Source organism: Pararge aegeria, chromosome 19 (genome assembly GCF_905163445.1).
Source record: "Pararge aegeria chromosome 19, ilParAegt1.1, whole genome shotgun sequence".
Classification (NCBI taxonomy): Eukaryota; Metazoa; Arthropoda; class Insecta; order Lepidoptera; family Nymphalidae; genus Pararge; species Pararge aegeria.
In genome coordinates, this window is record NC_053198.1 from 4,406,923 (window position 1) to 4,421,498 (window position 14,576).

At 35.0% G+C, this 14,576-nt stretch overlaps 2 protein-coding genes across 2 annotated transcripts; one reads left to right on the forward strand and one right to left on the reverse strand.

Annotated features, from left to right (window-relative positions):
• The first annotated feature begins 343 nt into the window (after positions 1 to 343).
• On the forward strand, positions 344 to 6,838 carry LOC120631863 (transforming acidic coiled-coil-containing protein 3-like). The gene is made up of 2 exons (XM_039901521.1): positions 344 to 616; positions 710 to 6,838. The coding sequence occupies exon 2, from the start codon at positions 794 to 796 to the stop codon at positions 1,760 to 1,762; it is 969 nt and encodes a 322-aa protein (XP_039757455.1). The 5' UTR covers positions 344 to 616; positions 710 to 793; the 3' UTR covers positions 1,763 to 6,838.
• Positions 6,839 to 8,894: 2,056 nt separating this feature from the next.
• Positions 8,895 to 14,237, reverse strand: LOC120632370 (probable cardiolipin synthase (CMP-forming)). The gene is made up of 5 exons (XM_039902227.1): positions 13,734 to 14,237; positions 12,836 to 12,973; positions 11,188 to 11,403; positions 10,541 to 10,636; positions 8,895 to 9,302 (listed from the first exon to the last, which is right to left on the reverse strand). Exons 1-5 carry the CDS (start codon positions 14,139 to 14,141, stop codon positions 9,150 to 9,152), a joined length of 1,011 nt encoding a protein of 336 aa, XP_039758161.1. The 5' UTR covers positions 14,142 to 14,237; the 3' UTR covers positions 8,895 to 9,149.
• Positions 14,238 to 14,576: the final 339 nt, after the last annotated feature.

Here is a 14,576-nt window from a genome sequence, read left to right on the forward strand (position 1 = left end):
TACACTAACTACGCAGTGTTTTAAAGATAAAGATTGTTTACATCTTTGCTTACCTATTTCAAGAAAGCGTTGCACGTTGTCTTTAGTTTGTTGTTAAAGGTTTCGATTGATGTGAAACTAAGATTAAAAACTATAGCTTGCACCCGCTTCTTTGTTGATGACTTAATTTTTGGCAATGACTCGTGTTTAAGGTAGACGACCCATACACAATACCAATACGTGACTTTATTGGATGGCTTTATTTTATTATTCATCGTTCCTAGGGCTTTATAATGTTACTTATCTGTGGCAGAGTATAGCTTGTCTATAGTCTACGATTTCTTTATGACAAATGATTCTGATGTCATCCATCCGTCGACCATTTAGGATTTTAGCGAAAAATCCTAATTTTATTACCGTATTAAGTAAAAATTGATTAAGTGCCTACTTAAGGCGTCACATTAATTGTCGCTGTATAAAAGTATTTTGTCATAAGTGTGTGTATAGTGCCTTTTATAACTCTGAACTCCCAAATGATATTTTAATTCCATGCGTGGGATGTTTACAATTTTTTCGTAATTTCCATTACATTTCTAAGCAGTAGGCGACCTATATGATGTGTTACATCGATTACAAGGTAATTCAAGCTAGTGCGAGATCTGTTACAGTTTCCTTGTTGTAGTATTAATTGTCATTGTCCTTGGAAATGTAATTCGTTATATGGTTCTAGGAGGCGATGTCAGCAACAAAAGTTCATCAAGTGTAACTAACAGAGAGTGCAGTTAAATATTTCGTGTACACCGTGAAAAGTACCATGTCAGGTACAGAGCAGAATATAGTGAACTCTATGCAACAACTCTCTGTTCAACCAAGCAACAGTGGTCATACAGAGAAGCCCACGCAAGTAGTCACGCCAGCTGTCAACAGGAGTCAGTCTGTTGCTAGCAAAGTTACATCTGTAAAGGTCAACAGTGTATCCCCTGCTATTGCGACTATTGATAGACTTTTAAGCTTGGGTGCCAGCATTCCTCCACCACCTCCTGTGATCACAAGGTCTTCAGACATGGACCCTCACACCCTCGAACAATTGCGCGCTGTCAAAGAAATGTTGACAGCCCAAGAAGAAGAAGCTCAAGGCTTGAGGGACCTAAACAGAGACTTGCGTGAGCGTTTAGAACATTGTGAAACAAAAATAAAAAAGCTGAATGAACAGAATGATGAATATGCTGAAAAAGAGAAGGTGCTGTCACATCGTGTGGCTGAAAAGGTTAGGAATAACAAACAAATGAGTGTTGTTATGGAGGAGTATGAGCGCACCATATCCTCACTAATAGGGGAAAGGGAAACTGAGGCTAAGAGGTGGGCAGAGGAACGTGCCACTCTGCTACGGGAGCGAGATGAGGCTGCAGCACATTTAGCTTCTATGGAGCATGCTTTCAACGATGTTCATACCAAATATGAAAGGTGTAAAGTAATTATTCAAGGGTACAAAGGCAATGAGGAGATGTTGAAACGCACAGTTGAGGAAAACAATGATGCAATACAAAAACTGGAGGCAAGATATGAGACATTACGTCAACATGCTATGCAACAATTAAACAAAGCTAATGCTGAACTAGATTCGGTCAAAAAGTCTCATCAGGCGGAAATTCTGAAGCTTAATGCAATGCTTAAAAAGAGTGAGGTACATGCATCATCTTTACAGGAATCATTGGCACAGAAAATCAAAGATAATGAGGAACTCACAGCAATCTGTGATGAGTTGATAAACAAAGTGGGTTGATTAAGGATAACTATGGTTTCTAATATTGACTATACTCAATATCATTATCATTTAACTAATTAACATATAGATTTAAAAAAAACAACATTAGAGTACATTAATAAATAAATAATCACTCAGTCTCTAATGTTAACGATTATAAAAAACACGCAAATTAAAACAAGCAGAGCTGTTACCATTTTGAAAAAAAAATGCATGAGTAATGCATATCCATTATTATTTATAGTTTTGTGCAATCAGTAAGTAATATTTTTTTATTTTTGTACACTTTAAAATGTTAACTTTATTTAGAATTTAAGTTTTTACCTTATGACGTTTTTATTTATATATTAAAATGAATTGTGTCATATCTCATACAGCAATAAAATCACTCAGTGCTTTGCGTTCATCTTATGGTTCTTTCACATTGGTGCTAATTCAGGTAACATATAGACACACACATTTTTATATTGATCTCTTTAAAATGGCCTTGTTTTTTCACAGTGTTCTCTGTTCAAAACAATGGATTATTTTTGAACCTGTCAATTTTGTTTAGAGATTTGTGTTCAAACTACAAAAAAATAGCACCATTATCATAATTTATAAGAGAATATCACTTGTCTATGAAAAAAATTTCTCAGCTAGATTTAGACAGTAAGGAATAATGAAACACTCTTATACTATTGGCCAAAAGGTGTACAGTTTTAGCAAGACACATCCGATGCATCCACCTCAATGTAATAATAGCATCAAATGTATCCTATTATCATTGGTATTATAGGGAGACCATTTGGTGATATTTTAGTTACACACATTTTTGTCTGTTAGTTATAGGCCTTGCCCAGCTTAAACATTTGTGTAATTAGCAAAATGGCCTTATTGTAAATATTTTTTGTATTCCATAGCCAAGTGATAATGTCTTATGTGAATTAAGAAGTTTAATGTGAATGAATCTTGACACCTTAGTAGCTTTTCATATTTTCATTTATTTATATAAGAAAGGAAGCAACTGACAATTTTTTTTGCTTCTCATATAGGAATTGTAACAAATTCATTTCCAAAGATTTATTTAAGAATGTGCTCACAAAAAATAAGGTGGTGCAAAGCATTCAGGGATATGTAAGGGTGCATTCAGGAAGATTTATATCTTAAGCTCTCCTAAAGTGAATCATAATTAATGAATGATAGCAATTTTATCACAATCTTAATGATTCAAAACAGCATCGAAAATTAAAACAATAGTGAATTGTCTAATTTTGCTCTAAGGTTATGAAACAATATTCAGGCCTGTCAATTCATGATTGGTAATAGTTTGAGAATGTTATTTTGGCAGCCAACAGTAAAAACTTTATCTGAAATTGAACAATTGATTGAGTTCAATCATGACATTATTTCTAAAGAAATATTATTATTTAAAGGATTCTGTTATTATAGACTTCCCCTTTCTGTACTTAAAGACCAGTAATTTTATTTAAAAAATCAATAGTTTAGGATCTAAGAACTAAAGAAACCTAACATTTATAATTAAAAGCTAGAAATATGTCAGTTTTTAAGTAAATCTCCAAAAATAAACGTTAACTGCATAATAAACATTCTGTTTTGAAGAAATTGAATGAAAGATAAATTGCTACATACGTGTATGTCTAAACATAATGCTATTATTTTCCACAAAGAACTGAAAAGAAGGGCACTAAATTCAGACCTGTTGTTTGTCATCTTAGTTTAGCTTTTCTGTGATACTTCTTCAACAGATTTGGCAACAGGGAATACTATCCTTTTTTCACAGTTTTTGTTTTTTAAAAAAAGACGCCGCCTTGGATTCGTATCCTGCGCTGCCAAAATTACAAGACATAAAACCCGCCGCTCATTGTGAATTTTTCGCTGTCGTTTCCATTGTTATATGTCACTGGGCTATAAAACCCGCTCTTTCCTCAGTTTGGGAACTGTCGATGTCGTCGAGCCCTGGGGTTCTTCTCATGTCGAGCTCTCGCGCTCGCCCCACTCCCCCGGTGACTTCGTAGCAACCCCTCAGGTTGTTAGCGGCAAGTGTCCTTCCGAAAAAGTAAAAGATGGAATTCAAAGAATTTTCCGCTATTTGTCGCCGCGCGACCCGCGCACCCTAGAGTCGTCGGTTGCTGGAACTATGGGTCGCTGTCATTTGATACATCTTCATAGCATTCCACTTGCGACAATAATTCACGACGGCAAAAAGTCACAATGACCTAAGGCCCTAACATTCAGAAACTCTTACAACCCTAGCTGCCATATACATATTATGTCATTGAATAAAAATTTTGTATTAATGTATAGTAATAATTATTATAGTGTAAGAGTAGTTGTTATTTTTGTGCTTTGTATTTTATTATTAACCTTATTAACTATTATATTTTGTGTTATAATCATTTTAAGTTGAAGTATTTTATAGTTATATACAGCATCTCCAGAATAGAAGTGATATTATTAAAAGATTCGGTTTGCAAAAAAATTATGATTAGCAACTTTTGGAAGTCGAAATGAGTATGAATGTATTGGACGAAACATACCAAAATGTATAATTTAAAATTCAGTGCTTTTAGATCACTTTTATACTGAAGGTGGAGGTAGAAAAAAATAATCCAGGCTCCAAAATTCGCTTGTTTTTTTTATTGATCTAGTCTTTAAAGCTAATTTCCGGAAATTTTCATTATGCTTTGCTTATGAGATTACGAACTCAAAATAGATTTATAAAATGTGTATTAATATTTAGTGAAATTAGTGTTTAAATGCCGCTTGGTTAAATTCACTACACACCATAGCCAGAACACGATTGCAATGGGCCTAAAGTAGACAAATATATTCTAAAAGAATTCTGTTCCTATTTCATAGAATCTCCATCTCAGTAAGATGAAGGTATACTAAAAAAAAAAAAAAATTTGAGACTATGCGCGTACGAACCGATTGTCAAGGTTAAAGTCAAACACTAAAACGCAGTCGATGTTTTACCATTGCAGGATTAAATTGATCGCGTGCCTGCAGCAAAGCGAAAACTATAAGACTGGCGATCATTGAAGTGAAGGGTGATGGGCACTGAAGGGCAAGACCATTGTGATCTTATCACCCTTTATTTCATAAATTTATAAAGAAAATTAGTCATGATATTATTTAGTAAGGTTCCCGGAGTTTTTCGCCGCCTCATTTTTCTCGATATAACCAGTATTAATTATTAAAGGATAATTTTCATAAAATGATAAAACTTTTGATTGCTACATATGGGTAGTGTGCTTAATTAAATACGGGTGCATAAGCAATATACTTAACTCTTGTTGCAAGACTCAAATGACTGGTAGATATGCCTCATGGTATTTTTAGTGGTTTCTTAACATAAAATCCCCTTAGCCTTGCGGTATACGGACATTGTGGATTTCCAGTATTCCATTTTGTGCATTTCTGGCTTTAAAACGAAGTTCACATACAACTCGATGCGGGCGTGTGGTGGGCACCGCAATAGGTAATTAGGTATTAATTTACTATTGATACTGAGCGCTTGCCAATGCGCTTTCTCCAAAATTATACACGTACTAAGACGACTAAGTTGATGTGTGTCTTTAAACTCTCATGTTTCAATGTTTCTATTTCATCTTGTTTAATCGTATTGATAAGTCATGAGTCAGTTTAGCACTATGTTACGCTTAAAAGCAATAGGTATAAGCCTTTATCGCGATCAAAAACCTTGGGAGCTTAGAGACTAGCTGACTGCACCTCAGGTTATTCCATAAAATGAACTAGGATCAGTTTCATAAGACTGAAAACTTGTCAAATTATACTATTGATGAACACGAAAAGCTCTGCCTGGAAGTCTGCTCTGGAAGCTGGAAACTCTGGCTGGAGTCCAATCGATATCGACAGAACGAAATCCGATTAATTATTATTATTTTAACGAAAGGATAAAGGATACTACATATACCCGTATCCAAATAATAATAATTCATATAAATATCCAACCGATTATAATATATTATAGTATCGTAAGTTATGTTCAACATCTATCCATATAAATAAATTAGATTCAATTTTCTTTCTCAAATCTTTGCTTTAAAATAAATTTATTATGAAAAGATCATTGTGGCCTTTTAGTAGCGCGATACAAAAATTGTCGCAACTAACAAGCAGCTCTCTTATCGCGCGACATTTTCTTCCTAATTTAAAAGAAACTAAGGACACAGCGTCTTTTCTTCGCTCAGACGATGTACATTAACGACCTTTAAGCGGGATTTAGTCATAGCTAGTAAAACTTTGTACACGTTGTATGTACGTCGCGAAATATTGGCACAAACGTCGATACAGGTGGGATGTGTTCATGTATTTGTACTGAAGCATCATGTTCATGAAATGTACGTTGCTGCGACGCTGTTTTTATAGCATTTCACTCGCGACTTTTAATTGTGCTTTCACAAGAAAAAAGTCGCGCTGTTAAACGACTGTATCGTGTTCGCAGCGCGTTTCAGTTTAGTTTATCGCGCTGTTTCGCGCAGAAAAAGTTGCGCGCAAGTGTTCTTAAACTTATAATGGCCGGTTTTATACTAACTTAATTGTATTTAATTATTATACGGCTGAATCGCTCGCAACTCGGTCACGTGCCCGCCTAGGCTAATAAAATATCTAATATTGTGTTACTGTAATAGATTGTTTTCCTTGTATAGTGTGTGTGCCTTTATGAAAATAAAAACTCAGCATCCATCCAGTCCAATGTAACAATACATTACGAAATGTTCTTGAAAGTTTTAAAGTGAATTAAATATGTGATAGTCTAAGAGCTGGTGAAGGGATTGTTCAGTAATTTATGCAAAACAAAGTTACTATTGATAGTCTAATATGAAGGGTTTACTGGGTTGATACATTAATTTAAATAGACATTGAATAACAAGTTACAATAGGATTTACGATGTAACTATAAATTTGTAGGCACTTATGTACACGTGTGTAGTAAACATTTTTAACGAATCGTTCACCAATTCTTGGATTATAACTATAGTCCTGTCCAAGTTATTGTGGTTAGTAGTTTAATTATTAGAATTAACTTTCTTCACGACGCAAAAGTATTACTGCTTGTAATATTATGGCATTAAAGGAAGTAGAGAGACAGTTAAGATTGATTTAGGTTCGAAATTATTGTTCTTGAAATATTTTTAAACAATAATTACTTGTTGACTCACGTTATTCTACTCGGTGAGTTTTTTTATTTATCAATTGAAACTTTATTTTTATGGATTTGATTTCGATGTGAAATCAAGTAACTGTCTCTTTATCTAGCCAATGTAAGAGTGGAACACTTATATCCACTTTTACAAAAGTGATTCTTGATATATTTTTCCATTAATAGAACTGATTTATGTAAGTAACCATTGGCTAACAAACCGTAAAAAATGATAACATCTAATGAATATCAACATTCCACAGTTTATTTTCTTAAAAATATGTTTTTTGGATATTTTTTGTCGCCAATTTTCTTAAATATCATTATCCTCATTGATTCATACAAGATGTTTTATACAAAACAACTAATGTCTCAAAATAAATGTGACCCTCCAAAAATGTTACTGAAATTTATTTTTATTAGGCTGGATCTACATAGGATCAGTTACTGTCTCGAAAGGAATACCACCAAGTTGATTACTGACCCTTGTCCTAAAATCGTGTAAATGGAATTTAGGTTAGTTCAGAGACTGAATGTATCTATATACAAAGCCGTCAGTTCCGTGTATTGCTGCCATGTTTTGTAACATTGACAGATTGCCAATCGGTCCTTCTTTATATCAAAACGCATGATTGGAAAGGTTGATTGATTCAGTGCTGAACACTCGCCGTAAGTCTTGTATGGAGATGGAGACAGAGCATCAATCGTAAAACCGATGTCACATCGTGGCTCGTTTCGATGTCGTCTTGCAAATCTAGGAAATCCAACTTAAGACTTCCTATGCAATCTGGACAAAAGTTACACAATACCAGCAACAAATACTTTGATAATTACGGAACGAAAATCAAAATTCCTTCCAAAAGCATGACACTCTTCGGTAGAGGCTAAAATTTAGTTTTAGCAAGAGTACGATGCAGTCTTGAGCCAATTATTATATTTGTTTTAGAAAAGAGTGAGTACCTCTGTTGTTATGCAAAACTGTCAATTTAAAATAATACTGCTATGGTAGGTACTGAGCCCACTGTACGTGAATTGAAACGAAAAAAAAAAAACATTTTTATGTTTGAGGATTCATTTAAATTTGCAGTAGGTATTTGAAGGTGTGGGCAGAGTGGTAGTTTCCTCTCAAATACCAGTACCAGTAACTGTGACGCCTTTACCTACACAACATAGTTTAGGTATGTAGGTACCACTCTGGTTAAGACCAACTAAACTTTTATAATTTAAGAATCCTATTCGGTTTGCTCGTTATGTGAAAATCAAAGATTAGAAGGGGGTAGCTATTTATGTAGGTAGTGTATATTAACTTCAAGTTGTGGTTGCAAAGCAATGCGAGTCAATTCTCGGTGTAAGTATTGAAGACAGTTACTGAGTCAATGTAAATCCGCCTTTAGTATAAGTATAATTTTGTACTTTATCATTTTTTTATAATAATATTATATGATACGCATTATGTGCAGTCATTATTCATGTGAATAGAATGAGGAAATAAAATTATCCCTATTTTATACAAATACGTTGTTTAATTTTACTAGGTGGGGTCCTAAGGTACTGAAATGGCGACCCCACACCGGTAAACGCAGCCTTAGTCGGCCCCCCCTGAGATGTCATCAAACGAGTCGCTGGGCGCCGCTGGAAACAAGCGGCCTAGGATCGTGAGTTATTGAACGCTCTAAAAAAGTCCGTTAATATGGTCAACGACGTAATCCACCACGCTGGCCCAGTGCGGCTTGGTGGGTTTCACAAGCTTTTAAGAACATTAAGGAAAACTCTTAAGCGTGCAGGTTTCCTCGCGATGTTGCCCTTCACCGTTGAAGCAAGTGACATTTTGTTGCTTAATGTATATAGCTCTGTAAAGTGAGAGAAGAGTGAATCGAACTCAGTCCCCCTGAAAAGTAACCAAAGCCTTACCCACTATTCTATCACGCCTTTTTAAGTGAAAAAGGGTATTACAACCAATCAATAATAGAATAAAAAAGAATTAACATATAAACCTTTTACTATAATTACAATAATGATTATAAACAATGGATGAGTAAACATAACACAATCAATGATATATTACCTAAGGCCGGAAACATTCTCATAACAAGCCACCCTCAACTCTGAGCCACGCGACGCGTGTTGAGTAAAATTTAATAGTACTTTTTTATGGAAATTATATTTTATGGGTGCCCGCACCCATAAAATATAATTTGAATTGTTATCTGTATGCTGTTTCCATAACAACTTCACTCATAACTTTTTATTCAGCACTTTGTATGTGTCCTTACTAATAAGATAACTTATAGCTGAAATTATAGTGGACGCCGCAGTTAGCCCGAAGAGCGCCTGCAGAGCTGGGTGGTCTACGTACCCGAATACGGGTGACGCTAGTGTCGTACCAACCTGAAAAACAATTTCATATTGCTATAGGGGGTTTTTTTTTTAAACAATTTAAATATCTTATTTAAGGCTTTAAAGAAAGACATCTTCAGGAAACTTGCATGCCCAACACTTCTCTATAACGCTCTCAAATGGTTGGGAAGTCCACCAATCTGCACTTGACCACCGAAGGAAGCCTGAACCTTTCCCATTCGAAGGAATTGTTCCCACTATACCCCCTGGCCCAAGTACACCAATACATTTGTTCCTACTACGTCGCGCCTCGCATCCACGGTAGTTTGACATGCCCCTTTTACAGAAAATGTAACTATGTTTTGTGACTTAATGTAGGAGATAGGAATTTGTTGTAAAAACTTTACAGACGCAAATTCATCCAAAGGAGATTCATCATAGAAGACTTATACCCGTCAGTTAATCTTATATAGAAAAAACGACGTTGGGTGCCATCGCCGGTGTCATAATTTCGCTGGCGTAATGTATAGGGAACTCTTAAAATGACACAAAATAAGAAAACTTGTGGCAAGAATCATAATTAGTTTGTTTGAGTTGCCTAGTGATTTTTTTGAGAAATTGATTGGTTAAAGGTAAATGTATGGCTAGGAATCTTAGGCGTTACTTACTTAGGAATTATCTCGCTTGTCGTTAGAGAAAACGGGCATAAAAAGATTCACCGTGCCCTTTAGTGAGCTTGTGTATTGGTTTGTTGATGGCTATAGTTTCATTATACAACGTGTAAATGAAAACCGCAATAATACTTCACATGCTTTAGTGGTACATTATGTACTATCTCGAAGATTTGTCTGTGAAACCGAAAACCTAATAGTTGTTGAGTAAACCACTGCTATCGTTTTTACTGAAAGAAATCAGATACAGTCACATCACATGCAAAATTAAAATCTTGGGACTCCTGTCACTTTGTTAGGTACGTGTCGCGTAACTTAGGTACAATGAGCGTGTCGGTATTTTATCTTCAATAGGTTTGTCAACAGTAAACACTTAGAATGTTTAGAATTCGTTTGTATGGAAAAATAAATATGCTTTTTTTGATTTCATATCTTTACTGGGTGATTCCCTATGACATATACGTATGCATCCTCCAATATTATTTCATAATTCTGTTACACGTTGTATATTAATAATTTACGTTGTATATTAAAAACGCACGTTGTACCAATATTAAAAACACATTTAACTTCTAAAAGTCAGTAGTGCTTTTGATTTAAATGGGTAACTTTAATTACCAGAACTAGTTGTAAGGCGGTGTTCATCTTGCTTATGAACGTGGGCGCCAGCTGCGCAGTCGCGTGCGTAACGTCGAAATACCTGCTCAGGGTTTTCTGCAACAGATAACACTGAATTAGCAACACACCACAAATAACTTTTCATTTTTATATCATTCGTTGCTTATTGTTAACTAGCTGTTGCCCCGCGACTTTAAAAAAATCAAAAAAATTCCAAATTAATTTATTTCACGTAGCCCAGTTTATAAGCACTTTTGAAACGTCAGTCTGTTTGTAGTGACTCTACCACCGGTTTTATTGTATTTAACCACTATGTTGTGTGTTTTTAAAGCATACTTTTGAGGTGAAAAAAATGGGTGTAGGTTTTTAAAATATCTTTTTCAATTGAGTTTTGTTCAGGTGTCCTTAAATCTCTTTAACTCGCGATAACTTCTACATTTAATTTCAGATCGAAAGAGATCCCTTGAGATGTTTGCATCCTGTTTTTATTCAAAAAATAAATAAATGCGAAAGTGTTTAGTCTGTCGTTCTTTCTAGCCGCAGCCGTTGAAAGGACGGGAGAGCAGCATAGACTTTTTATCCCAGGCGGACAAACGGTTCGCACGTTTTTACGAGCTGGAAGTTAATAAATCAAACGATACACTTACTGGAGGTGGCAAACTAATATATCTGATGACAAAGCCAGCAGCGACCAAAGCAGTGTCCCGTGCCACTATCAGTAAAGTTAGGGGCAACGGTATAAGGCCCTGCCATGTGAGACTTATGAACAGGGTCGCTATCAGGATTTTGTCTGCCATCGGATCGAGGAATGATCCCATTTTCGATGATTGACCTTCCCAGTTACGGGCTATCCAACCATCCAGCTGAAAGAATATACATTTTATTTTAATACATACTAATATTTATACTCGTAGTTATATTTTAAAAACTCATGAGGAATAAAAACTTCTACAACCTTTCCTGGCCTGTAATTTGATTTGGCCGATGGGCGCAGTGGGCAGCGAAATTGCTATGGCCAAGGCCGTGGGTTCGATTCCCACAACTGGAAATGTTTGTGTGATGAACATGATTTTTTTTCAGTTTCTGTGTGTTTATATGTATATTATTATTATCCAGAGCCAGCCCAGAAGTCAAACGTTAAGAACTCTATTGGTCCAAATAGCTGCACAAAATAACCAAGAACCGAAAGATATAATAGTCATGTAATCGTTATTCTTGATGGCCGACTGGCGCAGCGGGCAGCGACCCTGCTTTCTGAGTCCTAGGACGTGGGTTCGATTCCCACAACTGTAAAATGTTTGTGTGATGAACATGATTGTTTTTCAGTGTCTGGGTGTTTATCTGTATATTATAAGTATTTATGAGTATTATATTCATAAAAATATTCAACAGCTATCTTAGTACCCATAACACAAGCTACGCTTATTTTGGGGCTAGATGGCGATGTGTGTATTGTCGTAGTATATATATTTATTTATTTATTTATGTAATGCTTTATATCATTACACATACATACATACATATTACTAATTATTTATCGCAACATTTTATTTATTTATGAAGTAATTTACAGTTTATTTCATTTTACTATTTCATTTGCTGTAACATCACTCAAGTCTCAGCTGAAAATCAGCATTATGCATATACCTACAATGCATGGCAAGCTGAGCTGTCCACCCTTTCTGTCTGGTATTACAGACAGACATTCTGTTACTATATCAATTTGAGATGTAGTGTTTGTAACATTTTGCATGAGTAAATGTATTTTCTTTCTTTACAAAGATGCTATTGTTTGTGGTAAAATTAGCATTAAAAAAAATACAATTGAAGCAAAAGCTAAAACTTCCTAGTAACATGAAAAATAGCATCCCAACTAATATTATAAACGCAAAAGTGCCTTTGTTTGTTTATCCTTCCTTCATGCCCTAATTTATTTTATTTTAATAAAAAGTGAGTTAGTAAATAAAGATTTTTACTAACTCATAAAGATTTTATGAGTTAGTTAAAAGGACAGGATTTGTAAAAATAGACAAGAGCTAGTAATAAATAATTTTTGGTTTTATTATTCCACTTCAAGTTAGCCCTTGACTGCAATGTCACCTGGTAGTAAGTGATGATGCAGTCTAAGATGTATATGATTATACCCCTTATAGGTTTCAACGTGTTTCAACAGGTTGCCCCTGCCGGGAATCGAACCTGGGACCTCCTACTTAAATTCACAGTGCAAACCGCTGCACCATGGAGGTTGTAAAATTATAAGGTGAACTTCTAAATAAAAGGCATAAAACAACTTACCACATCTGTAACACCTGCAAACACCAACAGTCCTAGGGCTAGATTATAATTGTCTTGTAATATAACATAACCTAAATATGGAGACATGGCTATTCTTGTCATGCACAGTATGTTCGGAACGGTGAATACATTTTCTTTCTGAAATAATTAAAATTTAACATTTCAAACGATGTCAGAGAAAGCAAGTATCTGTAGGAATACACACAGACATGGTGAAAATGGAATTGTATTTATCTTCCTCCAATATACCCAATAAAGGGATAGCCCAGTGGGTAGGATTTGGACTTCACTTTGGGGGGCCGAGTCCGAACCCCAGAATGCGCCTCTAGTTTTTAATATAATGTGCTTTTTAAGCAATTTAAATATCACTTGCTTCAAAGGTGAAGGAAACAATCGTGAGGCAAGCTACATGCCTGAGAGTCCATACTGTTCTCAAAGGTGTGTGGAGTCCACTAATCCACACTGGGCCAGTGTGGTGGATTAGGGCTTTACCCCTCCTCATTGTGGGAGGAGTCCCATACCCTGTAGTGGGCCGGTAATGGGTTGATATGATGATGATGATGGTTATACCCAGTAAATGTTTATTTTAATATTAATGTAGCCTAATGGTATGGGAATTGGGAGTCTACTACCAAATAAGCAATTGTGATATCATATTTTATGTTAGGACATAAATCCATGTTGATAAATTTACGCATACTGGCATATCTTTGTCGGTTTTGTCAGTCCGATATTTTATATATAAGTGAGAGAATTAAAAACAACATTCAAAAAATCCAAAGATATGAAGAAGTTTTTTCTCATTATTCATAAATTTATCAGAAAGTCGTGCAACAAGAATACTCATTATAGACAATAAAGAGTTGCCATTAAGGCAACTTGTGTCCGTATCTCATACCTCAACAACTTCTTCAATTTTTTCCCTAACTTTAGCTTTTGTTTCTAAAATATCCTTTACTAAGTGCTCTCTTTTCTCTTTGAACCTCTGACCTGTAATGTCTTTCTGCTGCCTCAAGTCTCGGACGATCTCGACACCTTTTTTACGTAGTCGCTGTTCAGTATCTTTTATTTGTATTTTCCTTTGCTCCAATACATCTTTTAACACTTCTCTCTGCTTATCAATGTCAAGCAAATGTTTTTTGTTGTCTGACGAGTATACACAAACTAACGATGTAAGTTTTAAAGGACTATTTCTAATTTGCCGCCTCACAAAGTTATTTTGAATGGTAAGTGTACTATATTGGTAATTTCTGTTACCACTTAAAGTTTGAATTTGTTTCACAAAGCTGAACGTTCTGAATCTCATATTTAGAAAGTTTTTAGCTGTAATCTTTTATTTTTACTTTAGAAAAAAAGACAATCAAAAGAAATTATAATAAATATAACCTCAACACAGCTGACTTTGACACAAGAATTGCTAGTTGCGTTTAGAAATTTTGAAAACGATTGAGATAAATAATATACCTAATGGGAAAATATTCACAGCATCTAATGCAATTAATTTTTAGCATTTATTGTCTGTAAAAAGTTCGGAGCAACCATTGAAATAATTAAATTTAGTCACAGGCTCAGAGCAATATTGACCAGTTCTTAAAAGGTTATGGTATAACTTCTTTAAGGTATAACGATGAAATATTCTCTTAAGCTAAAAGGAAATCATTCCTGTTGCATTTCGGGGTTCATTTCTTTTGAATTGTGAATTCATGCATATTAACTATATAAGATGTTTGTGTCCTCTTTG